Raw genomic sequence first — 26,915 nt, 5'->3', positions numbered from 1 at the left:
CTCGTCCATGTGTCCCTGCGCCTGGTCCCCAGAAGGGAGGGTGGACGAGGGGGCCGGCTGGGAGCCGGGCTGGAGGAACTGTGCAGGGGGGCCTGAGGGAGCCGGGCACTTGGCCTGTGAGGGGGATGGAGAGGGGGATGGGCGGGGGGTCGTGCAGAAGTGGGGCCGAGCCCCCCGCAGACCCGGTGCTCCCCCCGCGCCCCAGAGCTCCCAGGGCGACTCTCCCAGCAGACAGGCTGTCGGGTCCTAACCAGCTCCTCCCGCCCATCCAGGAATGTCCCCCCGGCATGGCAGGGACCCCACTCCAGGGACAGGGGACAAGGGGCTTAACCCCAGGAAGGCAGAGAGAATGTGACTGGTGTGCCCGCTGGCTAAGCCTCCGGGGTCGGCCAAGGGGGTGGTGGGAGTGGGGACCAGGGCCAGGCTCTGGGCTCAGCGAAGCCCTTCCCCCGGCCCTTCCAGCTCCGTGCGTGGGGGTGGGGGCGGGAGGGCAGGGCGGCTGGTGGGAGCTGGTTCAAGGCGTGGCCACAGGGACCCGCAGCCCCGGAGCCACAAGGTGCCCCGGCCTGCGAACCCTCCAGGGCCCCTGGTCGGGTCCCAGAGACGGGTCCCTGTGAGGAAGCACGCACACCTGAACGTGTGGTGTTCACACATGACACCACCCACGAAACACGCCGGCACACCACACAAACCTGTGCACTGCACACATGACACCGCATGCTGCACACACGTGGCACACGCTAATGCACAGTGCACAGGCCACACGGGTTGTGCTTCTGGAGGACGAAGCTGGCCCACGGCTCGAGTCTGGGTCGGCCCCCCGTGGCCGTCAGCCCACCGCGCACACAGCAGCCCACGGGCACCCGGCCGGGAGGGGCGTGCAGGCTGCCACCGCCCACGGGGACGACTCCCGGCCCACCGCTCACTTCCTGCTCAGGCCCAGGCCCTGCCCGCCCTGCAGCCCCTGTTCACGGCGGGGGCAGCTAATCAGGGGCTTCTCTGCGTGACTTTATGGGGCGACATCCTGGGGTCACGAGTCACTGCTTCTGAGACCCAGTAATGGCCACAACAGGAGGGCGGAGTTCAGCTGCCGCACAAGCCCCAACAGAGCCCAGGGTGCTGCCGGCTCCCCGAGAGCAGCGCTCCCAATCCCTGGGCCCCCCGGGGCCTCGCACCCCACTCCTTGCTGTCCTTCATTGAGGCAGTGCCTGGGTGGGCTGTAGGGTAGACGCCAAGGTGGGACCCCCCAAGTCCTGTTCCTTGCAGGGTGGGGAAGGGTGGTCTCCACCCTGCAGCCGTGCAGACAGTCGGCCCACCTGGGTGGGAGGCAGGCACAGGGGGCTGCTCCCCAGGGCTGCCCCCTGCTGGCCAGTCCCTGGGGCCCTGGGCAGGGCCGGCTCCCCACCCGGGGCTGGTCTGGCTGCAGCAAGGATGGACTCTGTGCCAGGGCTCCGTGGGACCCAGGGGCTGGGCATGGGGCCCGCCAGCCAAAACCCAGTCGCTGCTGAGGCCTGTCAACAGCCCCCAGGCCTGCGGGGAGGTCTCCCCAGCTGCCAGACCCCCCAGGCTTGGGGAGTGCCGCAGCCTGGCTGGGTGTCTGCCTGCTTGCCCCGAAGAGCCCCCAACTCGTAACGATGATCCTCCCCCCCCCATGGAGCGCTCTCCCGGACTCTCCAGCTGCCGGCTGCTCTGAGCTCATTTCCGGGCGTCACGCAAACCCTCCAGGGCCCAGTGGGGGTGCCCCCGCCTCCTCTCCGGGCTCCCAGCTGTGCGCTCCTCCGGGGGGTGACAAGGTCCCCGTCTGCCGTGGGCTCCCCGAGCCCAGCCCGCTGCTCAGCCGCCCATAGTGCTGGGGGGGTCTCGCTCAGCTGGGGAAGGATCCGAAAGCCTCTCACCCCTCAGGGGAGGCTGGGGGCCAGGAGGCGCCCTGCCCCGTCTGCCCGGCCTGAACCGGGGTGCCGCCTTCCCGCCCCAGCCTGCTGCCCCGGCCCCTCCACGGCTGGAGCCTGCCTCGCCTGCAGCCACTGTCCCGCCTGACCGGCTGCTCTGCCTGACCCTGGCGCCCCCTCCTTTGCTGCCTGCAGGTGACCGGGGACCAGCCCGGCTGCCAGCCCCTCACCACGTGCCCCGGGGGCCCCCAGCAGAGCCCTTGTGCACGTCAGCACCCACAGGACACACAGCAGCGTGGCGGTGCTGGACGCAGGCCGTGGCACCTCCACTTTGCGTGGGAGGAACGCCCAGCTGCTGTCCACAGACCGCCCCCCCTCGGGCCCCCCACCGGGAGGGTCTCGCCGACCTGGCGCCGTGGAGAGGCATCCGCAGCGGCGTGCTTTCCGCGCCCCGTCCCAGTGAAGTCCGACATGTTTTCGCGCGCTCACGGACCACCGGGGTTTTCTCAGGGGCGGCTGGGGGTCCGCAGGGTGCTGCTTCCGGACCTCCCTGCACAGCCCGTTGTCGTAAGTGGCGGGCTCCTGTGTCCCCTGAGCTTGTGCGCGTCCTGGGTCTGGTGCCCGCCGTCCCTCCCTGGGGCTGCCGCGTCCGCCGTCCCGGCTCCCGGGGCGCCGTCAGCAAGGCTGCCCAGGTGGCAGGCGGCCGGCTCCTCCCTCACCTTGCACAGGGCGGCGTCCTGGATGCCGCCGGACCGCGTGCTGCTGGAGCAGGCGCTCACGTGGCCCTGACGCAGACTGAAAGCCGTCACGCCGACCCAGACGAGTGTGGGGGTGCGGGGGACCCGGTGGGCTCTCAGGAGCGGGCCGGGCCCGGCCTCCTGTGCTGGGAGAGCAGCGCCTGTCTCTCTGGAGGGGGGTTGGGGGGAGGCAGAGGCCCCTTGGACCTTCCTGCTGCAAGCTCAGCAGTGGGACCACAGGGACGTCCCACGTCACCTGGGGGCCCCGGCCACAGGACAGTGGGCACCCTAGGCCCCGTGCACTGTGCACAGGGGGCGCCACAGACTCCCCACGGGAAGAGCTGGGGTGCGGGGGGAGGGCAGGCTGTGGCCGGGCGGCGGCTCCTGCCCTGGTCCCGGCTCCTGCCCCGTGTCCTTGGCCCCGGTCCTGCTCAGCGCGCCAGGCACGGAGGAGGCGGCCAGTGTGGGCGGCCGGCCCTGCGTCTGCTGTGCCGGTTCGGGATGCGACTCATCTCACAGATGCCCTGGGAGGCGTCCTCGGGGGGCCGTGCAGGCCCATCAAAGCCACGGAGATGGACGAGGGTTTATTTATTCCCTCGCCTCTCTTTTCTGCAGCTTCCCTCGTCAAATCCAGGTCACCGTGGGGAAAGGGGGGGCCGCTCCAGCGCCCCCTCCCGGGCACCGGCCCTGCAGGCCCTCCAGCCAGCAGGGGTCCCCGAGACGGACTCTGCTGCCCAGAAGGAAGGGCTGAGCTTCCGTGGCCTGAGCTGCAGAGGGGCCGGCTGGGGGGCAGCCGGGGAGCCGGAAGCCCTGGGCACCGACCGCAGCCTTGCTGGCCACGAGCCCCTTCTCCACCCAGGAGGCCCAGCCAGCCTGGCTCCCTCAGACGGCACGTGGAGGGTCTCCACCAGCGCCAGCTGGGCGGAGGGCAGGTGTCCAAACAGCCACACGGCACTGGCCCTCAACAGTGAGCAGGGAAGCCCGGGGCCCCAGGCACCTGCCTGCCAGAGGCTTGGAGGGTCGTCTGCCCGGGACTGGCAGCCTCAGGACACGAGAGAGCCTCCCCTCCCAGGAGGGGCTGCAGCCCCGGGGGTCACCTCCCGCGCACAGGGGCCCGGTTTGCTCACAGCCCTGGAGTTCATTCCTCTGACCCGGGGCCTGGGGGCACCCCAGGGAAGCCAGAGTGAGGGGGGCCCACCCAGACCGAGGGGGGGGGGCTGGCTCGTCCCCCGGGGCTCGCAAGCGTCTGACTAGAGTGACGCCCAGAAACCCCATGTGAGACCCCTGTGCGTCCTGCAGGGAGGAGGGGCTCACTCGGACTCTGCGTGAGGGCCCCGCCCTGAGCAGGACGCAGCCCCTGTCCCCCCAGCTCCCCCACAGCCCAGCAGGACCCACGGGGCTCGGCGGGCACCTCTCCCTGCACAGAGGAAACAGGGCTCATGCCCCCAGGCGCGCCCCACACGCGGCCGCCCAGCAGCGATGGGAGGCGCCCCCTCCTCGCAGCGCTTCAACTTCAGCGACGGCGCCCCCACGGCCGTCCCAGGAGGCATCCCGGAGCCCTGCCCCCCCCCAGGAGAAAACGTTTAAGGCCGGCAGGGGTGGGCGGTGCGGTGAGACCAGTTGGGGGTCCTCCTACCGCCAAGACCTGGTCCCAGGGCAGGAGCCTGGGGTCGGGAGGCACCCTCTCCGGGGACTCTCCGCGTAACCTTCCTCCAAGGAAGGTGGGGGGCCCACCGTGGGGCCCGGGACTCACCTCGTCCTCGGGTAGAGTGGGGAGCGGCTCGAAGTCGTAGAAGTCCAGGTCTTTGCCGTCCTCCTCGTAAAAATCCGCTGCGGTCGGCTCCATGGCCTGCATCCTGCGAGCGCGCCGGCCGCGCCCGGCCTAGGCCCGCTCTGTCTGCGCGCTCCGCGCCCCGCAGGCGCCCCTGCCCGGCTCGCCGGGCCCTCCCGCGGCCTCTGCGTTTGGGTCTGCCAGGCTGGCTCCGCTCGGGTCTGGCTACGCGCGCCCCGGCGCCATGGCAACGCGCCCTGCACCGCCCCCCGCTGCCCCCGCCCGCTGCGCCCTCGGTGCGCCCCGCCTGCGAGTCTGCCGCAGTGTCGCCCGAGCTGGGAGCGGGCACTCCTGGGGCCGCACTGGGAGGCCTGACGCTCGCCAGGCCGCGCCCACTCTTGCGGGCGCTAGATTCCTTTGGGGACCTTGGCCGCTTTCTGGGGGGATGCGCGGCGGAGGGGCGGCCCGTGGGGGCGGGGCCAGGCGTGTGGCCTGGGTGCTGTTCCCAGAGGCGCCGCCGGGGGCCGCGCTCAGTCAGGCGCGCAGGGGGCCGAGGCCCGTGGCGTACCCCAAAGGCAGCGATGTGCGGGGCCTGGACCCTCAGCCAGGTCTCTGCCCGCCTCGCCCTAGCGGCCCGGGGCCGAGCTGCCACAGTGCCTGGGAGGGCAGAGGCAGCCGAGGTGCCCGGGGCCGGCAGGGAGAGGTGAGGTGGGCAGGGACCTGGTAGAGCAGCTGGAGGTTGGCCAACCCGCTCGCCAGAGCCAGGGTCCAGCGGACACTATGTGGGGACAAACAGTTACAGCTTTAGCGGCAGCTGGTCAGCCAGCCGCTGGGTGTGGGACGGACGACCAGACCCCCGCCCCTCTGAGAGCAGAGCTGTGGGTGAGGTTTCCCTGGAGGTGGCCAGCCCTGTCCCCCCAGCCCCGCCCCGCCAGGCCTGCAGCCGGCGCTCCGTGAATGAATGCTCCTTGCCTGACCGAGGCAGGGCTGAGGCTGGCCTGGAGGGGAGGAGGTTGGCGGGCATTGGGCAGGGACACTAATCCTTCAGGTTCTGTCTTGGGTCAGGCTGCTGTGGCCCCGGGCCCTGGGGTGTGACATCTGAGGATGTGAGGGGCCCCACGTCGCCGGAGAAGCAGATGAGCGGTGGGGGCTGGGCAGCTTTTTCTTGTGTGCAGCGCTGACCCTGGGCCCCGGCTCAACCGAAGCAGAAGTTGGGGGCGGCCTCGCCGCAGTGTGGGGCACTTGGAGGCTGGGAGCAGCACCCAGGGTGGACGGGGTGGGGCAGGGGCGCTGACCCGGGGAAGAGGCACCTCGCAGACGTGTTTCTCGGGCCGCTGGACCCTGAGCTCTCTGTGGGCGGCACGCAGGGTCTCAGGAGGCAGCTGACAGCCCCAGCGGGCCTGCCCCCCGACTCTGGGGCTCCAGCTGCACCCCGTCCTCAGGCCCTGGGTCCACAGTGCTGGGCACCCCGGCCGCAGGGCTGGGGAGGGGCTCTGGGCACCAGCGGCGTGCTTGCTGCAGGGCCTCACAGGGAAGGGCCTGGGGCATTGTCGTCTGGTTCTCGGGTCACCGTGCAGGCCCCTGGCTTAGGGCGAGGATTGACTGGGACAAGGCAAGGGTCACGTCATGCCTGAGGGAGGCGTGACATTGCGTGTGCCCCTGGGCAGGATGATGCAGCGCCTCTGCCAGGAGAGGGAGCGTCCAGTTTGGGTGAAGTGCAGAGCTGGATGGGCCGCCGCCATCTGCCGAGTCAGCCGCGGCCGCGGCAGACTGGATGCCGGGTCGGGACTGCCACTCAGGGACGGGGGCGGGGCGCCCTGCAGCTCCTCTCACCCGCCTGCTTGGGGCAGAGTTGGCGGTCGGGGCCTTCCTGTTGGCGGAGTGACGTGAGACTTTCCGAGCGCCCCTGCACCGGCCTGCTGCACTCCAAGGAGCGGGTGGCCTTGCCCTCCAGCGCAGCAGGTGCCGATTACAGCCGTTGGCTGGGGGCCTGGCTCCCGAGGTCAGGGCCCCGCGGGCCGGGCACTGCACACCAGAGCGGACAGGGCAGCGAGAGGTGTGCGCGGCTCCGGCGTCCACTGGGCAGGAATTCCAAGCTCACCTCCAGACAGCGCTGAATCCTCCCTGGCTCGGCCCCGGGCCGGCTTCCGCCTGCCTCCGCACGGTCCCTGCGTGCCCAGGTCATGCCTGTGGCACCCTTCCTTCCCGAGGCCTCCCTCAGGTGCTGTCTGAATCCTGCAGGGGTCCCAGGGGCCCTGGCAGGGGGTCTTCTCACTGGTCTCGCGGGCCAGCCTCACTTACGCTCCGCCCCGCCCCCTCCCTGCAGAGCCCCCGCCCCGGCCCCGCCCCTCTCCTCCTCCGCAGGACAGGGCACTGTGGTTCGGGCCTGACCCGTCCACTGACCTCTCTCCAGGCGGGGGCCCCGGACAGGAGCACCCCACGGGCAGGGCCTCCTGCCAAGCCTGCTCCGTGCTGGTCTCGGGCCCTTGTCACAGTCGGTCACTGCCAGGACCTGGTCTCTCTTCAGGGGCCCCCCTCAGCTTGGCCAGGCTGACCCTAGGCCCGTGGGGCCTGGGCACTCACTTTCCCTAAAACGACTTGAAGAGCCACCAAACCCTTGGCACATTTTGAAGCCGACATCCAAATTAAAAAAAACCCCAGCACAAAACATAAATAATTTCATCAAACGTCACACCTGGTGTGGCGGAAGCATGGACACTCGGAGATGAAGCTGTTGGTCCCTCTGGTGACTAAACTCAGGAGCCGCACGCCAGCGCGGTTCTGGTGCCCACCGCCGGCCACTCACCGAGGCCCAGAAACACGGTGTTCTGTGCCCGTCAGGGACCCTGCCCCGGACACTGCTCATGCCCCTCCTGGCGGCCGTCCGGCCTCCCCCCGAATCTGGCCCTGCTCCGACGCGCCCATGCCGGGAAGCCTCTGCACACCCCCGATCGCACCTTCTGGCCGCAGGCACGCACGCGTGTCAGCTTTAGTAACTGGGACACTGACTGAGTCACCGACTCAAACGTGTCCCAGTGAGGACTGGGAGACCCCTGTGACGCCGCCTTCGAGCTCCCGGGGTAAAGCGAGGGGTGCTGCTGCTCGTGGAGACCGGGGCGGAGCCCGGACGGAGGACCCCTGGCCGCCCGCCGCGGGGGAGCCTCGGTGGGTGTCCCCGTTTCTGCACCCAGGCCGTCCTGTCCTGCCCGCCGTCTCAGTGGGGGGAGGAGCCCCTCCCAGAGTCAGCCTCGTCGCCCCCCCTCAGGGACAGGGCACCCGTGGGGCCAGCCCCCCCCCCAGGGGTCTGGGCCCCCAGTCCTAACAGCCCCGTGCCTCTTCTGTGGTCCCCAGGGCCTCACGCTGTCCACCTGCACCCTCCCGTGAGCCCGTGGCATTGGAGCGCCCAGGCCTCCGGCACAGCTGTCCTTTCTGTGGGAGTCACCATGTGGCCCCCGCTTTCCCGCTGGCCCGGACCAGGCTGCTCTGCTCACTTCGGGGCTCGGACCTGCTGCCTGCCTGCCGTTGGGATCACCCCAACGTGCCCCCGAGCCGCACTCCCGGGGGGGGGGGGGGACACGCAGGGCCCAGGGGCTTGCGCCTCATCCCACACGGGCCCGAGCCCCCTCGCACGGCCCCCGCTGCCCTCCTGGGCACCCTCGGTGCTCCTTCACAGGGCTTGGGGAATGAAGGGGTCCCCAGGCCAGCTGCCCCGCTCCGTAACACACCTGAAGGGGCAACACTCAAAGACCCCAGATGTGACCTCCCACTGCTGGGGAGCGTGAGAGAGACTGGGGCCCCCACCCCACAAGAATCTGTCTGAGAGGGGCGGCCTGGGCAGGGCCGGAGAGGGGACGGCCGACCCCATGGCCCTGACCTGAGCGCACCACTGAGCCCAGCTGGGGACAGGTGGGGAGGCTCCTTGGCATCGTTCTGGTGCCAGGACTGGGGACCACAGGTGGCTCCTCTGGGAGCCAGACTGGCCCTCAAAGGCGCATGTGGGTGTGGCCAGAGCTGTGGGTGTGGCCAGAGCTGTGGGTGCGGAGGAACCTGGCACCTGAGAGAGAGGGGGCCTTGACATGGTGCAGCTGGAGACGAGTGACCTTCCAGTATCCCTCGGGGTGGGACCTGCCCTGGGCAGGGTCGGGGACACGGCAGCATCCGGCCATGCCCGGGGACACCCCGGGAGGACACCGCAGGGCTGACACTTGTGGTGACACTTGGCAGGCATGAAGGCGGCAGGGAGGAGGAGGGGCACTGTGGGTGCTCTTACCCAGAGGGGCCCTGGAGAGGCCCCCCCAGTGCACCCTCCTGGTCCGCTGCCCTGCCCGGGCATGGGGGCTTCTGGCCCTTGGACTGACGTGGTCTCCTCTGTGGTGTCAGGTCATTGGGTCCACAGCCTGGAGGGGCTGCTGCCTGGCACCCTGGGAGGACTGTCCCTCGGGTGGCCTGTCTCTGTCACACATGTCTGCCTGTCCCAGCTCCATCCAGCACCCCTCCCTCTGGCCCACAGCAGCCGGCACCGTGGAGCTTAGGGTGGGGGCTCATCCCATTGCCTCCCACCCCCAGCCCGTCGCCGAGAGATGAATGTGGCGGCCGTGCATCACGTCTGAGGGACACGCCTCTCACTCTCGCCCCCTCCTGCTCTGCCCGCCCCCGAGTGGCCAGAGCTCTCAGCTTTGACTGTCCAGCCCTCTGAAGAGCACACACAGACACACTCGTGTACACACGCAAACACATACAAAGTGTGCACATGGGTGACACATGAACGCACGCATGGCTTGTGTAAACATGTGCATGCCCGCACAGGTGAAACACATGCACATGAACGTGCACACCCCACTCACACCCTAACACACACGTGTGCACGGGCTCCAATATACACAGCTGTGCGGCCCCACACAGGCACACACACGTGCTCTTTGTGTCCTCGCTCTTGTTGCACACTCGTGCACTCGCACGACTCGCACACCACCCCACCCGCACCTGTGCACGTGGGCAGACGAGGGCAGAGAGCAGGGCTCCGTCCTCGCCCCTCCCTTCCGGAAGCGCCTTCCCCGGGAGCGCCTGCGGGCGGCCGCGCTGAGGCCTTTGTGCGCGGGAAGCCTCACAGGCCCGGGGGGCACGTCACAGGGCGGCTCCCCCAGGCCCTGGAGGCTGAGCCCGGGCCGACACTCCCAAGGTCACTTTCTCGGGGCCCAGTGGCTCTGGCTGGAGTAACGAGGGGCACCCTTGGTTCTGCCAGGACCGCTGAGGGTGGCGGGGTGCTTTGGGGGGGGGTGGGAAGCAGTGCCCCCGCCCCAGCACCAGGGCCCAGGGCAGGCCTCGCCCGGGGGTGGCCGCCCCGGGGCTCAGAGACTCACACGGGGGCCATTGACCAGCCGCACGCGGGCGAACCACGCAAACACTGTATTTCGCCTGACGGCCCTGCGTCTGCAGCGTGGACGCGGCACAGCATCGGGTCTCGGGCGCGGTGGCTGGCGGTGGGGCTGGGCGGTGATGCGGCAGGAGCCGCCCGGCGGTCGCCCGTGGGGCTGACCCATGAGGACACTCGGGGTGCGGGGCAGGCACCGACGCTGCGCTGGGTCACAGCTCCACTGGGGGGTGTGCGGGGGGGTCCCGGGAAGTGAGGCTCCTTGTGCTCCGAGCCCGAGTGTGGGAGCCGGGCGCCCGACACGCTTGCTCTGTGCCCCCCACCCCCACCCCCCGTGTGTGTGAAGGGAGGTGCCTCCCCTGTGACGTCAGCCACCTGGACCCAGAGCAGGGCCGCGAGTCGCTGCCGCGGTGGCCGTGCCGAGCACGGGACACTGGGCCGCTCTGCTTGTGCGTGAGGTACCGTGTGCACATGTGGTGGTGATGTGTGCAGGGGAGGGGTGGTCACGTGTGCACACGTGTGGCACCTGTACAGGTGTGTTGTGTGTGTCTGCATGTGTCGGTTCCAGGAGGAGGAGGGAGGGCGGCCATCTGGATGTCCAGGCTGCTGCCCGGTGTGACCCGCAGCCCCTTCCGTCCTCTGAGCCAGGCCTTGTGCCCACATGTTCGGGGGAAAGCCAGCCCCTCCTGCTTCGGGGGCAGGGGACCTCGTTTTTCCCAAATGCCCCTGTTGGAGCGGGGCCCAGTCCTGACCGGGGCTGACTTTGCAAGTCCGTTTTTGTTAAGGGTTTTGGGGCATTTGCAGGGCCTGGACCCTGACCCCTCTGAGGGTGACCTGCCCCCGGAGCCCAGCGGGTCCCGGGCCTGCGGGGTGGGGGCTGCACCTAGGAGGGGGGCTGCGGGTGGGTGTGGCGCTGGCACAGGCTCGGACAGGGGTCCCCAGGCCTGGAGCCCACCAGACTGACCAGCAGGCTGCCCACCCCCACACCTGGGACAAAATTCAACGCACGCGCTGAACACTGGAACACACCCGTGGTGCCTGCTGCCGTGGCCGCGTGGCCGGGAGGCCGGGGGCTGTGGCTGGAAAGCTGTGGCTGTGGGCGTGGACGGCTTGTCCGGCCTCAGGGTTGGGGAGGCGGCACCCACCCCCCAAAGTGTGTTCCCACTGGAGTCCTTCACAGCGAGGGGTCAGCGGGGGCTGCCAGCCGCTCCTGAGAGGCTCGGTCACGTGGGGACCCCCAACCCCGGCCCCCAGGAGGCAGAGGGTCCCCACTCTGCCCCGACACCCGCCAAGGGGGGGGCCGGCCCCCCGAGCTACACAGTCGTCTCGTTCCTCCAGGGCCCCGTCCGGATGTTGCCGGTGCTGTCGGCGCCGTAGGGCCCTGCCTCGCCCAGGCTGCCCTTGAGCACCCCGTTCGGGCCGGGGCCCCCGAAGGGCAGGGACTGTGTCCGCCGGAGCATCTCGAAGTGGGCGGGGCCTCGGGCCCCCTCCCTGCCGGGCCGCGGGCCGCAGCCGTAGAGGGTGGGGCTGGCGCGGCCGCCCTCGGGCTGGCTGACCAAGGGGAAGGGGTCGCCCTGGGCGCAGCAGGCCAGGCCGTGCGTCCCCGCGGGGCCCTCGAGCGAGCTGGGGGGGCTGTCCTCCGTGCCCGAGCTGCGGGGGCTGCCGTCCAGGCTGGACGGGATGTGGTAGGCGTACTCCTGCTCGGCCTCGGCCGCGTGGTGCCGGCCGAAGTGGTGCGGCCTCGTCCTGCCCCGGAGGCACCCGTGCAGGCGGGGGTCGTGGCCGCAGGGGTCGTGGCCGCAGGGGTCGTGGCCGCAGGGGTCGTGGCCGCAGGGGTCCTCCCCGTGCGCGTGGACCGCGTCCTCCAGCAGCTGCTCGCAGTGCATCTGGGCGCAGCAGGGCGTGGCCGGCGACAGGCAGCTGACGTGGCTCTGGGCGGCCTGCAGGTTGGTCATCTTGCAGTGGCCGGCCGCGGGGTGGCCGAAGCCCCGCGGCCGGCCGGGGCAGGGCAGGTCCTGCAGGCAGGCGGCGCGCCCCAGGGCGTCCCCGTTGGCGTCCAGGGCGGGGCGGGCGCCCCGGCGGGCGGGGCGGCAGGACCACCAGCAGTGCCACACGTCGTCCCGCTTGGCGCAGTGGTGGATGAGCACGAACAGCCCCAGCGTCACGCAGAAGGCGCCGTAGAGGCAGCTGAAGACCAGGTCCAGGAAGGGGCCCTGGGACACGGCCAGCGCCCCGAAGGCCCAGGTGGCCGCGAACAGGAGCAGCGTGAAGGCCGCGGCCCGCAGCTGGGCCTCCAGGGAGTGCTCGTTCTGCAGCAGCGAGGCGGGCGGCCGCCCGGGGGGCGCCCGGGGGCTGGGGGCGGCCTCCGGCCCGGGCAGCCGGTGCTGCTCCTCCGCCCGCCCCCTGAGCTCGTGCCGGCGCTCCGGGTGGCGCCGCAGCTGCACGTGGGCGCCCAGGAAGTGCACGCAGGCGACGAGCGCGATGAAGGCCGCCGGCCCGTAGAACGCGCCCAGGCTGGGCTCCCAGGCCATCCAGCAGCTGCGGGGGGAGAGCTGGTCAGCGCGGGGGCCACGCCGCGGAGGGCGCCCGGTGGGGATGGGGGCCTGACCCTGAGCTCGGGGGCGGAGGACGCCCCGCACAGCGAGTGCAGGTGTGAGGAGGACCAACAGCGAGGCCCTGCAGCGGTGACTCCGGCGCCGAGGCACCGGGTCACCGGGTCAGAGCAAGCAGGGGCCTGGGGTGTGGGCGCGCAGGGGCACCGCCGTGTCCTGTGCCGGCCACTCTCTGAGCCGCTGCTTTTCTCGTGTCCCTTTGCCCCTCCCCCGCTGGGCCCCGGGAGCGGGCGCGAGCCTCGGAGGGAACAGCTGTGGGTCCTGGGGGCAGGCTGAGGGCGGAGAAGGAGCCAGTGATGGGGGGGGGGCCCAGCTCAGGGGCCCCGAGGGCCTGGGGACGGTACTGCTGTGAGTGTGGGGGCGAGACTGGCCTTCGCAGGGGCAGGCGGCCGGCTCTGGGGAGGGCGCCTGGTGCTGACTGTGCCGCCTGCACCCCGAGGTGCCCGTGGAAGTCACTGTGTGGTGTGGACAACCAACATGCGGCCTCATGGTCAGGAGACGAGCAAGGGGCCTGCCCACCAGGGCCGTTGGTGCCCCTTGGCCCAAGGGCCGGCGGGTGCTGGGAAGTGTCCGGGGCCGTGCAGCTGGGGGCGGGCGTCCTGGGGGGTCTGACTCAGCTTCTGCTGGCCTGGGCCCTCCTGCCCCGTGCCACTGGTCCCCGGGCCCCCACCCCCACAGAACCAGCCCCCGGTGCCCAGGGAAGGAGGCGGGGGAACGGAGTCCGTCAGGGAGGGGGACAGCTTTGGACACCCAGACCGCACACTGTGAGCAGAGGGACGCCCGGGGACAGTCACCAGGTGGCCCCGGACCCTCCCTGCGCGGCGTCATTTCTGGGCTGTTTCAGTCTGTCGTCCCCGAGTGGCCGTGAGTGGTGGGCACCCCGCGGTCTGGGCGACTGGACTGGGGAGGCGCTCCAGGGGTCCCCCGCCCCCTCCTGGGGCCCCCCTCCCCCTCCAGCTCTTGTACTCACTACGCTGCGTCCTCGTCCTCCGGGCCGTAATTCTTGATGTTGGTGGCGGCCGTGACCCCGCAGATGACGAAGGGAACGCCGCCGCTGATGAGGTAGAGCCTGCGGAGAGCAGGAGGCCGCTCACTGTCCCCCGAACCCAGCGGGGTCCCCGAGCACAGCTCCGCCTCCGGGACGAAGGTGGGGGGCCGTGCCCCGGGGCCCAGGCCAAGCAGCACCCGCCACCGAGCCGGCTGAGCTGGCAAGGATGCCTCTGGCTTGTCCCTGCCCCCACTGCCCCCCCCCCGTCAGACACCCCTGTGTGGCTTTCCTGCCGGAGGGCGGGGCAGGCCCTGTGTGGACGCCCCGAGGCAAAGGTGCCCCGGGGGGTCCACGGACCCCTGCCGCCCCTCCCGCAGAGACCCCGAGGCAGGCCTGGCCTCTGGCCTCGCCCTCCTTCCCGCTGCCCAGTTTGCTTCCCAACGCCCGGCCACGTTCCCTGGCGCCAGCGGCCCAGAGGCACCCTGCGTGGCACCCGGGGACCCCCTCCCTGTGAGTATCGTAACCCCCAATCTCAGTGTATCCTGGGGCCGCCAGGCTCTGCTCTGTGTCATGGCCCCAGGCCCCTCCCTGGCAGAGGGAGCGGGCCCAGGTCGGATCCTTCTGGGCCCAGTCCCGGGACCCCCCCACGGCGGCAGCCAGGTCTGCCGGTCACCTGCACTCAGAACACAGGGTCCAGTCTGACACTCCGCCCACGCCCCGCTCAGGTCGGGCGCAGGAGACGCCCACTCCCGGACACTTTAAATGCATGTGTGGCCCCAGCTGCTGTGGCGCAGTGGACTGAGCACGGGCTGCCAACCAAAGGGTCGCCGGTTCGATTCCCAGTCAGGGCACACACCTGGGTTGCAGGCCAGGTCCCCACTAGGGGGCGTGTGAGAGGCAACCACACACTGATGTTTCTCTTCCTCTCTTTCTCCCTCCTTTCTTCTCTCTCTAAAAATAAATAAATCTTTAAAGAAAAAAAAGCATGTACCATGCAGATGGGGGCGGGGGGCTGCTGCAACAGGTGGTGGGAGGAGCCGTCCCTGAATAGGGACGCCTCTGGGTTGAGCAGCAGGAGCAGCTGCTGGGCCGGGAGGGCCTGGGAGGGAAGTCCCTGGCCCCTGTCCGCCAGCCTCTGGTCTCCTGGGGGAAACCCCAGGCCCAGCACATTGGCCTCTGGCCCCAGGCCGGGCAGAGAGCAGTGGAGGGGCAGCCTCGGTGCAGGCCTGAGCCAATGCCCCTGCCCCACCCCCGGGGGTCAGGCCCTCCAGGACACAGGGGTGGTGATGGCAGTGACCTCCGGGTGGCCCCGGAGCCGCTGTAAGGCCCAACAGCTGACTCAGAGGTCCGCAGGCCCAGGAGCCCCGGCGCGTGGCTGGCTGGGGGCTGGTGAAGCTGTGGCAGAGGACAGCACCCTGGTGCCCCCCGGCCTCCGTCTCATTCATCGAAAGCCAGGTGACCCTTTGGTCACTGGCTGCAGACCAGGACGGGCACTGAGATGCCGCCGTTTACACCCAGGGGCCTGGGGCCTCCGAGGGGAGACAAGGCAACGCATCCCGGCCTCCTGCCTCCCGCACACGCACCGTGGCCCCAGGGGCCGCGCGGCTGAAAGCCAGATGAGGTGAGGGTCCCCCTGGTGGGCGTCACCTCAGTGCTGCAGGCAGCACAGGGCCCTGTGTTGTCTGCCTCCAACGGGGCCTGCCGGGCCCCTGGGGGTGTGGGCGGAGAGCCCTCCAAGGTCAGGGCCAGACGGAGCCCAGCCCTAGGGGAGAGGTGCCCACGTCCCCCACCTTCACCATGGCAGCGGCTTCCCCTCACGGGACCACCTGGGCACCCCAGGGCCACCCGGCCTGAGAATGTAACCGGGCGCCTGCCTGGAGCCGGGCCCCTGTCCAAAGCTGCCGTGAGCCCCAGAGGAAGGGCCAGGGCCCGTCTCCTTGAAACAGCAACTCGAGCCACTACGCTGCCTCGGTTTCCCCGGCTAACAAGCAGGAGTCCTAACTCAGAGACCCGTGCATCACCCAGGCCACTGAAGACCCTCCCCGCCCTGTCCCACTCCCCGGAGCAGTCTGTGCCACGGGCCCCCCACGGCACGGAGCTCAGCAGCCCTGGACAGACACGCTGGCCCCGAGACCCCCTGGAATCCCCCAGCCCCCGGCTACCTCGTCCTCGGGCTCCGAGTTCTCGAGAGCCACTCGGCCGACACCCCCACCACGGGTGCAGGGCTGGACCCCCAGAGCCTGGGGGACCGGGGGGGCCCGCGTGTGCCTGGGTACCTGAGCAGGGGCTGCCGGGAGTACGGCGGCCGGTCTGCGCCCGGGCACGGCGGCGCCTTCTTGGTCACCTGCTGGTAGATGCTCCGGGCTGTCGCGGCGATCCACAGCATGGCGCAGAGCGTGCAGTAATGCAGCGCGATGCCCACCTGCGGGGGGGACCGGTCAGCCGCTGCCCGCCAGTGCACGGGCCTCCGACGGCAGGCCCAGCCGTCCAGCCCCCCGTCCCCCATCCCCGGAGTCCTCAGCGGGCAGCTCCGCAGTGGCGGGGGCGCTGGGCCCTTGGCTCTAGCACACGCTGCACTTCCCGGGGGCCTCTCCGGCTGCAGGGCAGCCTCAGCCCAGCAGACGAGGGCTCTGGCGGAGCTGCCTGTGTGCACAGCCCTCCGGGCGGGGTCCACGTCGGGCCGGCGACGTGGGGGACCCTGAGGGGTGTGCACACACCCTGCACGTGGGGCCCGGTGCACGTGGCCCTGCCAGCCCAGGGAGCAGGTGCCCGCCGCCCCCCTCCACCGCCCATGGAGCCGGTGCCACGTGCGGTGGCAGTCCCCCGGGTGCCGGCGTTTTGTGCCGGTGCTGCCAGAGAGACCGGCATCTTCCGGATCGAGGGGCAGGTCGCTCCCTGCAAACCAGAGGTGCCCGTTACTATGGGAACAGCGCCGGTGCGCCCCGGCGCCGCACCTGCTGCATTAGCTAATCACGCCCCCCGCGCTCCGTCTGGTGCGGCTCCAGAGAGCGGGGTGACCTCTGAAGAGGGACCTGGCATGGCTCGGTGACGGGCGGAAGGCGGCTGTAACCGGAAGGACGTCGGTGTTCAAGGGACACAGGCTCCCTGAGAAGGCCAGCTCTGCCCATCACGATGATTTATCAGTTCGGTGTCAGCTCCTGAGAAAACTCCACAGTGATTGATGAGCCCCTGGGGGGGGGAGCCCTGAATTGTTTTTAGGGTTTTGGACAGGCTCCCTCCCATGGGCGAGTCCGGCCTTTTCCTCGGCCCCGAGCTCTTCCCACGCACACGGCCTCACCCTGGGGCCGGCGGGGGTGGTGCTGGAGTCAGGGACTCGCGGCACTGGGAGAAGCAGCGGCGGGGGCGGGGCCCGTTGCCTGGCTCTCAGCTGAGGGCCAGCCCGACTCTCCTTCCAGGGGACAGCAGCGCGGCTGTCCTCGTGGGCAAGTGCAGTCAGGGACGCGGCGGGGCAGACGAGGAGGGCAGGGGGTGTGCAGGGCCGATGGGGCGGGCGCGGGGGGCGCGGGGCTGAGCTGCGCCCCGGCCGCACGTGTGGGGGGCTCGAGGGCTGGTGAGTGGTAGAGCCCGGCCTCCGGCCCCCGGACTCAGGCAGGACACTCGGCGGGGCCGCAGGGGCCCGCCCTGGCTGCCGGGCAGTGCTCCACGCTGCCCCACGCTCCCAGCCCAGGGCGGCGAGGACGCTCGCGTGTGCTGTGGAGACGAAGCTGCCGCCCGTCTGTGTCTGTGATGTCACTTCGCGCTTTAATGAGGCACACGGTCATTTTTGTTGCCATAACAACCGCCTGTTCTCTCCGCCATCCGGAGCTTGGACCACTTCTCGTGCATCACTCACGGTCGCCCTGGGCGGCACCGGACGGGGAAGGCGGCCAGGGTCCGGTGCCCGGCGCCCGGGCCATGCGTGGTGTCCTGGTCGAGGTGGGGCCGGCCCGCGGTCAGCACGCTGGAGGAGGCCCCGGAGACTGACGGTGGATCCGTCGTGTCTGTGTCCAAAGGCCGGAGACGGGCTTCTTTCCCACTCAGGATCCCCTCCTGTTCGGGCCCAGCAGGCTGGACGGGGCCACCACACTGGGGGGGGGTCCATCAGTTCACTCACCCCCAACACCACCCTGTACACGCCCAGAGGCACGGTCGACCTGTCTGGGTGCCCGGTGACCCGTCAGAGGGACACATGAGGTGGCCGCTGCCCCGTCCTCTGCCCCCGGCCCTCTCCGCAATGGTGGGCCTGCGCCCGGAGGGTTCTGTGCGGCTGGGGTGCCGACAGGTCGCTGCTGCCTGCGTGCCCCTCCGCAGGGGGCCGGAGGGCTTGCCCTCGGCTGCACCCCCAGCACCCGCAGGTCCCCTGTGCATTTCTGAGGATGGACGAGAAGGTCGCGGGGAGGTCAGGGCCGGCTGCTCCGCAGGGTCCAGAGGGCACCCCTGCGAGGGTGCCCCGGTCGTCTCCCTCACAGCAGCGTGACAGGAGCAGAAGGGCAGTTTACGTTTCTCCCAGTCACCCGAGGGGGGCTGGCGGGGCCCCTCTGTGGCCTCCGCACACATCGCCGTGGCCTGGACTCTGTGGCAGCCGCTCGTGATGGGCGTCTCGGCATCGGCCACCTGGAGTCCTACCTGGACGGGGAGCAGGTGGCCCCCCAGGCCCCGCAGGTGCGAGCTGATTCCTGGACGAGCACCGTTTGTGGGGAGCGACGTCTGGCCAGCCTTGCCCCCCCCCCAGGCCGGGCACAGGCCGGACCACGCGGGAAACCAACCGTTGACGTGATCGGACGCTGAGTGAAGTCGCCTGACTCACCGGCCCTGTACCAGGGACACGCCGGGCGCCTCGCCGTCCCTCCCCAAGAAACACCTGGGCAGGCGCCCGCCGCGCCCCCACAGACAGGACAGCCGCCGCGCGGCCGCCCGAGGAGGCGGGAGAGGCGGCAGCAGAGGCGGGCGCGGGCGGGCAGCACTCACCGCCTGGCACAGCACGGGGTGGGCGGTGCGGTTGATGCCCCCGGCGAACACGGCACAGGTCAGGGCCGCGTGCAGGCAGAAGTTCAGGAGCGTGTGCCGGCCCTTGCGGCTGATGCGGATGGCGCTGCGGAGATGGGGGCATGGAGTCAGGACCCCGCCCCCCCCCCCCCCCGGCAGAGCTCCCCCCGGCAGAGCCCCCTCCCCCACCCGGCAGGGCCCCCCCGCCCCGCAGCAGAGCTCCCCGGCCCCCTGGCAGAGCCCCCGGCCCCTCCCCGCTCAGGCTGCTCCCGTGGGAGCCGGGCAGAGAGACCCGCCCCGAGGACTGCGTGGAGGGGAAGACGGTGGACCGTGTGGCGGAGTCTACCCCTCAGGTGCGGCTGGTGGGGTTCGGCGTTAAACCCCCCCGGAACACGAGGACCGGGAGGGTTCGGGGAGACCTCGCCGCACCATCTGGCCATCGACGGGTGAGGACGCCTGTCTGGTCACGAAGCCGGCGGCGGGGGTGGGTGCGGCAGGCACCCCTGGTCTCCCGGTCCCTCTCGGAGCAGAAGTCTGGTCCCTCGAGAGGAGGCCGTGACAGGGGTGACTGCACGCTGGCCCCGGCCGCACGCCTGCACCTGGGTGCCAGTGCTGCCCCTGCTGCGGCCACGCCGGAGACCGCCGCCAGGCTGGAGCTCACAGCCGAGCCGGCGGCCACAGCCTCTTCCCGTGGCCGTGGCTGTGTGGTTGTGCCACCGCCCGGGCTTTGCCCACAACTCGAGTTGTGGGCTAGACCCTGACATGGCGGAGACCCCTCCTCCCACTCCCCAGGGCGCTGTGGAGTGACAGGGACGCGGCCGGTCACCTCCCTGCTCCGAGGCAGAGGTGGCCAGGACACCCGCCCAGCGGAGACCCGGCCGGTCTCCCCGTGTTCTAGAAGAACAGGCACCGTGCCGACGGGCCTCGGGGTCTGCCGGCCGCTGCAGCTCCCAGGAGCTGAGCAGAGGCTGGGCTGCGGGAGGACGAACTCACGGCCCCGGGTGCAACGGGCATGTGGACGCCCAGAGTGGACGGGTGTGGCTGTCCCTGACGCTCGGCCACCCTCGCCGCCCGCAGGGCCCCCTGGGCCGGGCAGGCTCAGGTTGGCCGGCAACCTGTGACGAGCCTTGCAGGGACGGCTGGCTCTGCGAGGGGTGCAGGTCTCACTTTGGGGTTTGCCTCCAGGGGGCGCCGTGGGGCCTCACCTGCGGTGCACGAGGTAGGTGATGCCGGAGGTGAGCAGGCAGAGCAGCATGACGGCCGTGCAGGCGTACACCACGGGGTGCAGGAACTCCCCTGGGTGCTGGGGCAGGGAGAGCACAGTCTTCAGATCCTGGAAGGAGCACAGCGCAGGCCCCCGTGAGCGGCGTGGCTGGGAAGCCACATGCGTGGCCCAGCCACGGGGTTCTCCCTGAGGCCCCACCCGACCCCACCCTGCACGTCACCTGAGGCATTTTCTGAACCGGGGGGCCTTGGCTGGGTCTCCGCAGAGGCGGCCACCCCGCCAGGGCCGGGCAAGACCCTGCTCAGGGGGGTGCTCGTGGGGGTGGGGTGGGGGGCCATGGCCTCGTGGGCCTGTGTGTGGCATTGCCCTCAGGGTCGGCTCCGTGGCCATCTCCACGGGGCTCCGCGGGGGTTTCCCTGGGGACTGAGTGCCGTCGGCTGCCCCCAGGACAGTGGAGAGACCTCCCGTAGGCGCCTGATGCCCAGGGGCTTCCGCAGGGTCCGACGACCGAGGGGCCTGGTCCACACTGAGGCCAGAAACAGCGTCCTGGCCCCGGCGCAGCGACGACCGGACGTGGTCAGGGGAGGGTGCTGGGACGCTCCGCAGAGCGCGGGCCGGACGCCGTGGCGGCGCCGTGCTCCGTCCGGACTGTCCGCCGGCGAGGACATGCGCAGGGCCGGTGCACACAGAGCAGCACTGGCCCCATCAGGGCGGCACGGGGCTGGAGCCGACGCTCGCAGACCGCCAGCCCGGGCCCCCACCGAGTCACGAGCCCGGACGAGAGGCGGCCAAGGGAAGCCGGCCCCAAGGGCACAGGCGCCCAGCAGCAGCAGCAGCCAGCTGGGAGCACCATCCACGCTGGGCCCCGAGGAGGGTCTGCGACCACATGGCCACAGGCCTGGCCCCGGCCACCTGGCCTCTTGCCCGCCGGGCCTGCCACCCTGCCCTGGGGGCCCTGTGCCTGCGTGAGGACCACTTCTGTGCCAGGGAGAGCTGCCTGTTGGTGACGAGGAGCAGCTCACAGGCTAAGGGAGCCTCGGGGTGGGGGAGGGGAGGCGCTGTTGGACAGCAGGGTCCCGGGGCCTGTGGGGCCCACAGCTCCCGCTCAGCACCTGGTCATTCACGCCTCCCGTGTTCCTCACGGCTCAGCAGCGGCCGCCCACTCATCGCCGAAGCCTGCCGTCCGGCCACAGCTGGACGTTACCCTTCCCTCGCTGCTTCCTCCCGGCAGGCCGAGGAGTCGGGTCTGGCTGGGTGCGTGGATGTCTCCGGGTGGGGGGTGACTCCTGAGCCGTCCTCCTCCTCCTCCCTCGTGGGAGTCCTCGGCTCCTCCTGCCCCCAAGAGCCCCCTCCCCGGCCCGTCCGTCCGCTCTCCCCCGCCCGGAGCACCGCGTCCACGTCCTCCAGCTGGATGGCCGGCCCCTCCCCGGGGCTCACACCCCCTTGAGGCCTTTCTCAGGGCACCGCCCCGGGAGATGATGCTGGGGGAGCCGCACGGCTCCCTGAACACCTGCGGCTTCGTGTTGGCACCAGACTCGGGGGCCGGGCCCGGCGCCAGGTGGCAGTGGGGAGGGCCCCACACGGCCCGCCCGCCCGCCCGCCCGCCCTTCAGCCAGACGAGGAGCCGGGAGGAGGCTTCCTGTGCTGGGCGAGCACTCAGGGCCTCGGTCCCAGATGCAGGGGCGTTTTGGGGGGTGCGCCCAGGCCGGCGCCGCAGGCCAGGCAGTCACCCGGCAGCAGGCGCCGCGGCCTCCTCCTCCTCCTCCTCGGGCCCAGGGCTGAGCTGCCCGGTGCTGGGGCAGCAGGAGGCACCCCCCCCCCCCCCCCCCCCGCCTGGAGCAGCTGCACCCACGGCGGGCAGGACACCGTCAGCTCCCTCTGGCCCGGCTTTCCTCCTTCTCCGGCGCGGTGCGCCTCTCTCCACTTTTAGAGGTGACATTTAAAATGCAAAACAGAGACATATTTCATATTTCCCAGCTCACACATGTGCGAGTTCCTCTTGGAAGCGTCTACGCTGCAAGCGTCCCACGAGCCGGTCCTCACGATTGCCGTGTGTGGTCGGCGGCGGCGCTGGGCTGCCGGGCGTCTCGGGCGCGTCCCCGAGGCCGCGGCCCCAGCGGGGCCCTCAGAGCAGCGAGCCTGTCTCGGTGGGTGGAGCCCGGACCTCACCGCTGGAGGGCTGGGAGCCCCCAGGTGCAGCGGGGGCGGGGCCCACCTGGGCCACACGGAGGGCCTGGCGGGCTGTTTGTCTGCATTCCCGTGTCTCGTGTTGGCGTGACTTCCTTTTACATAACATCATTTTACTCGCACGTGTGTTTCTGTGTGTTCTGCAAATCACATCGGCCAGGACGCTGAGAACGGCCGGAAGGGGGCGGTCGGCCAGGCTGTGTGTCACTCGTCCGAGCAGAACCTCACCCTCTGCTGAGAGTGATGGTGACACGGGGGGCGAAGGGGCCCCGGCCGTCGGGGGACGCAGGCCACGGGCGCACGGACGTCCTTCCTCGCGGCCCGAGTGGCCGAGGCCGATTCCATCGGAGCCTGATGTCCCTGGGCGCCTTTCAAATGATAATTGCGTCTTATTGATCTGTCAACCTTTCGTCAAAGTGCTCCCCGGGGAGAGGAAGAGGAAGAAGATCAGTAATTTATTCATTCGGAGCGCCGATCTCCCTGATTGGACGCCGCACTTACGTGCTTGCTGTGGTTCCTTCTGGGGGCGTGCGGGCCGGCCGGCTGCTGAGAGCTGGGGCCAGCCCCTGAGCAGTCCCCCCCACCGGGACCTCCCTGCTGGGCCCGGTGTCACCTGCCTAACACTGGTCGCATTAAGGGGGCGCTTATGACTCGGGGGACAGTCCCCAGCTGTGAGACGGGGGTGGTTCTGGGAGCATCCGGAACAGCAGGAACTGGGCGGGACTAAAGGCAGCCGACAGGAAGCCCTCACGGGTTCTCTCGAGTCCACAGCCGGCGGCACGGCCTTTCAGGCGAGGCTGGAGGCGCTGGCCGGCGGGTGGTGGGTCCCTGGGCTCAGCCTGGCGGGCGGGTGGGGGTGGACACACAGGCGGGCGGACGGCGGCCGACTCAGGGCTGGAGCCGACTCAGGGCTGGAGCGTCCCGGGCGGCCCGGGCGGCTTGGAAGACCTGCAGTCCCCTGGGCTGGCCTCACAGACGCCCTTCCTGGCTTCGACCCCGCTGTCTTTGGGGGTCTTAGGTCCCTCTTCGAAGGGGGGCACTTATGTGGGGAAAAGGATGCCGGAAGCCCGCTGTGTGTCTCCATGCCAAGCCTGGCTGGGCAGCAGCTGGCCTCTACCCCGTCCTGGCTTGGGGGCCCTGACCCCGAGCCCAGCCCCAAAGTCCCAGCACGCGGGGGCTCTGCGGGGGTCCGAACGGGAGCCCAGCCCTGCTGCTGTGGTGCCTGCTAAGCCAGGTCCACCCCGGGTGGACCGAGTGGCCTTTGTGCCGTTGGAGCCGGCGGGGCGGGGACGGGAGCTCGCCCACAGCGCACCCTGAGGTGGCCGTGCCAGGAGGTGAGAGCAGGTGGCCGTACCGTCCACGCCAGGCCTCTCCCTGCAGCCCCCTTCCCGGCCCACGGCGTGGGAGCTGGGCCCCGACGCAGCCCAGGAAGGGGGCAGAGGAAGTGCGAGGGCCCAGGCGGTCTTCCGTCGGAGGAGGGGTGGGCGGTCCCCGAGGGCCACGGAGGATCGCGTGCCTGGAGCCGGCCGGCAGTCCACCCCCGCCCGCGGCAGCCGGGGCGGGCCGGCCATGGCCGCTCCGTTTCCTAGCTGTTGGGACGAAGGTGGGGCAGCCGTGGCCTCAGGTGGCAGACACAGAACTCCCCGGGGCAGCCCTGGGCGACCAGACCTCGCCCGAGCGCCAGGCAGAGGGCAGCGCGTCCCGGAAGGAGGCCCGGGCCCGGGGGGCCTGCCCGGGGCGCGTGGCGGTCAGCGCAGCTGGCCTGCAGTGGGTGCCTGTGGGGACGCAGGGCCCCGGAGGCCGCGTGCCGACCGCAGGGGCCAGCAGGGCGGCGGCCTGGGGCAGGCAGGGGCGGGCCACCCGCCGGCTGGGCCCTCGGGCTCCCCCCTCACACCCCTCGGACTCAGACACCCACAGGGAAGGTCCCGTGCCCGACTGTCCCGCATGGGGGGCCGCCGGGCGTTCTCCGTTTTGCCCAGGACCTGTCTCTGGGCGGTTGCTGTCCGTCAACACGACGCCCAGCCAAGTGCTGCTGTGGTCCCAGCTCTGGGGGCATGGCTGGGCGTGCAGACCCGTCAGGGACACGGAGACCAGCGTGGGGGAGGGCCGCTGGGCAGCGCCCCTGCCAGGCCACCTCTCCTCCACCCGCCGCGGCTCCGCCCTGCCCAGGGGACCCACCTCTGAGGAGGGACAGCTTGGGACTCTGCTGTGGGGAGGCCATGGCCACCCCCCCGCCCGTCTCTCTCGGGCAACAAGTGCTCGCAGGGCGGGGGGCGGGGGGGCCTGGGCAGCTGCCGGCCTCCGCGCGGAGCGGCCTGTGCCCGGAACACGCAGCCTCCCCGCCGTCAGAACGGCGAGGCCCTGGCGTCCTTCCAGCCCCTGAGGCGTGGGGCGGCCTGGGCGCGACGCCGGGCTCTGGGAGCAAGCGTCACCCTCGCTCGGACATTTCTAGTCGAGAGGAGACAGACGGGTGACTCGGGGCGACCCCTCCCCGCGGAGCGGACCGCCGGGTCTGGCTGGCCCTCCCTGTCGGGGTCCGTGGCCGCTGCCGGCCGCGCTGTCCTCCGGCCATCAGCATTCCCCGCACGCGCTCCGCCGGCTGCCCCTCGCACACACAATGCATCATTCACTCGGCCCTCGCCGACCTTCCGGAGTCCCAGCCCCGGCAGCCCCACGGCCGGCCGCACCCGGGCGGTGGGACGAGCCCTCACAGGCCCCCGCCGCTCACGGCAGCCGGCCCCCCTTTGCCGGTGAGAAGAGCACCCCCGTGTTTGCCGTACGTGCGGCTGAAGCCCACCCACACCCGCCTGGGGTCCTGCCAACTTTCTGCAGCGAAGGGGTGGGCGGGGCTGCAGCAGCGGGAGGCCCGGGCCCGGGGCCAGGAAGGGGCTCCCAGGCCTTGGATCCGGAGGGGACGGGGGCGTGGGACGGACCTCTCCTCCGCCCCACGCTGACGACGTGATTCAACACTGCGGCACGCCATCCGCTAATTAGTGTGGTCCTCGCCAGGCAGCCGGGCGGGCGGGCGGGGGGAGACAAGTGGCCGCCCCGCCCCCCAGGACCCCCGGGGACGGGACCGGCCTGGGCCCCGCTGCCCGCTGGCTGACCACCCGACCACTCGCTGGCCCTGCCCCGGCCCCCATGCGCAGGGTGCCGCCCTCGGCGTGGCCCCGGCCTGGCCCGGCCCCTGCGAGGGTGGACTCACCATGAGCACGCGGAGTTGCTGAGGGGCGGGCGCCGTGGAGGCAGGTGGCGTTGCCGCCGGCCGACTATGTTGCGCCTCTCTCCCTGCCAGCCTCCATGGCCGTCCAGAAGGTCAAGGTCCCAAGCAGCGGCCACGGGGGTGAGCCCCGGGCCACGGGCCTCAGGGCGACTCCGGTGGGGTGGGTGAGAGTGGGCCCACCTGCAAAGACAGGGCCTGGTCAGGGCAGGGGAGGGTCTCCCTGCTGCCCCTGCCCCACGGCAGGGCCCCGCACCTCCCAGAGTTGCCCCGTCTCGGCCGCTCTCAGCCCAGCCGGCCTTGGACCCTCTCCTCTGACTTGGGGCTCCATCTGTGAGGGGCTCTCGGAGGCCGCGGGGGCGCCCCGGGCAGGGGAGCCTCGGGGGCCACGGCCCAGCGCCCGGCGCCGGACTGCCCCCCAGGGAGCGCGTCCTTCCCCACGTTTAAAAACCAGCCTCTGCCCGGCGCCCAGCCCAGGACCCTGCCCTCGCAGAGCTGGGCGGCTGCCTGCCCGCTCGCGTCCAGAGAATCCATAAACCTTGAATTAATCTGCCGAAGAACAGCCGGCCCCGGGCAGAGGACACAGCCGGGCTCGGGGCTGGCGGCCCCCGCCCCCACAGACCCAGGTTCCGGCTGTGGCTCGCGCCCTCGGCTTTGCCCAAAGTTACTCGGAACCTGCATTTCCAGGAGCAGGAACCGCCTCACCGGGTCGGCGCGGATGCGGGAGCCAGAACCTCGCCTCCCCCCACCTCCTGCTGCTTCCCGGCCCGGGCCCACCCGCCGCTCAGACCCCGAGACAGGAAGCCCGACTTCTCACCTATTTTGGCAAAAACAGCCGGAGCGGCAGCGGCGCTGCGCCTGTTGCCGGGGAGCCGCGGCGAGCTCGCCGTGCTGGGGCGCGGGTCTCCATTCCCAGGGCCCGTGCGCCGGGCTCGCGGGCGATCAACAGATTGCAGGGCTGCGGCCGGGAGACGTGAGTCAGAGCCAGCGCGGGCAGACCTGCAGCGCGGCGCTCAGCACGCAGCTCCCGGGACGCGGGCGAGGAGCGCCAGCCGCTTGCGCCGGCTTCCGCGGGCGGCAGCCGCGGACGAGGGCCGGCGGGAAGCGGGAGCCGTAACCATGGGGATGGGGGAGGCGGATGGCGGCGCGGCGGCCGGCTCCCTGCCGCAGGCTGGGAGTGGTTCTTCCCGCGCCCATCACCGGCCGCAGAGCCGATTTAAAGAGACAACCGGCCAGGCTCGGCCTCGCTCCCGGCGCCGCACGGCTCACGTGAAAGGGCCCCCTGCAAGGAGGCAGGAGGGCCGGCGGGCGTGCCTTCCGAGCGAGCGCGGCGCTGCGCGCGTGTGTGCGGGGCCCCCAGACGAGCCGCGAGCGGGGAGCCGCTCGGAGAGGGGTTTTCACGTCCTTGTGTTCAAGCAGCACGAACCCAGACATGTGCAGGCACAGGCGAGCCCCCAGGAGCCCGTGCCTGCGTGAGTCAGCAGGGTGGCCCTGCTGCAGGCGCCCGGCGCTGGGCGGGAGAGGCCGCGGCCCCCGCCCCAGCCAGGCCCCAGACCCCGGCAGGCCAGAGGGGGAGGGGAGGGCCGGCAGGCAGCCGCCACGGGGAGGTCGGCCCGGCTGCGCTCCCCTCCTGGGGGTCTGGGCTCGGCCGGTGGGAACCTGGTGGGGGGAGCCCGTCCCTCCTCCTTGTAGTCTCCTGGGCTGTGACTCTGCCCAGCAGACCCCAGGGCCCTGCGGCCCCGGGTTTGGAGGGGCCCTGTTTTAAGGGTGTCATTAAGGGAAAAGTGATGAGAGGCCCCAGGGCTCCTTGGCAGGCTCTGCCTGGAGGGCGAGGGGTGGGGACACGGGGGGGAAGTGGCCTCCAGGTGCCAGGCAGTGGGGGTCAGAGTGGGGATCAGAGACCCACCTGCCTCTTGGGCTTGCTTGCCA

At 71.2% G+C, this 26,915-nt stretch overlaps 2 protein-coding genes across 2 annotated transcripts in view; both read right to left on the bottom strand.

Moving 5' to 3' along the window:
* KNDC1 (kinase non-catalytic C-lobe domain containing 1) overlaps positions 1-4,831 on the bottom strand; it is a 42,718-nt gene extending 37,887 nt beyond the window's left edge. Inside the window, exon 1 of the mRNA XM_036027537.1 lies at positions 4,380-4,831. Coding sequence (XP_035883430.1) covers positions 4,380-4,481 — 102 coding nt within the window. The 5' untranslated portion in view covers positions 4,482-4,831. The remainder of the gene's footprint in view (positions 1-4,379) is intronic.
* A 5,793-nt stretch (positions 4,832-10,624) lies between these two features.
* Positions 10,625-26,283, bottom strand: ADGRA1 (adhesion G protein-coupled receptor A1). The gene is made up of 7 exons (XM_036027468.1): positions 25,804-26,283; positions 24,972-25,169; positions 19,560-19,687; positions 18,337-18,460; positions 15,645-15,790; positions 13,351-13,449; positions 10,625-12,306 (listed from the first exon to the last, which is right to left on the bottom strand). The coding sequence occupies exons 2-7, from the start codon at positions 24,972-24,974 to the stop codon at positions 11,082-11,084; spliced, it is 1,725 nt and encodes a 574-aa protein (XP_035883361.1). The 5' UTR covers positions 24,975-25,169; positions 25,804-26,283; the 3' UTR covers positions 10,625-11,081.
* Positions 26,284-26,915: the final 632 nt, after the last annotated feature.

Source organism: Phyllostomus discolor, chromosome 5 (assembly GCF_004126475.2).
Source record: "Phyllostomus discolor isolate MPI-MPIP mPhyDis1 chromosome 5, mPhyDis1.pri.v3, whole genome shotgun sequence".
NCBI lineage: Eukaryota > Metazoa > Chordata > Mammalia > Chiroptera > Phyllostomidae > Phyllostomus > Phyllostomus discolor.
The sequence above is the reverse complement of the archived record's forward strand: the minus strand, read 5'-3'. Positions and strand labels throughout refer to the sequence as shown.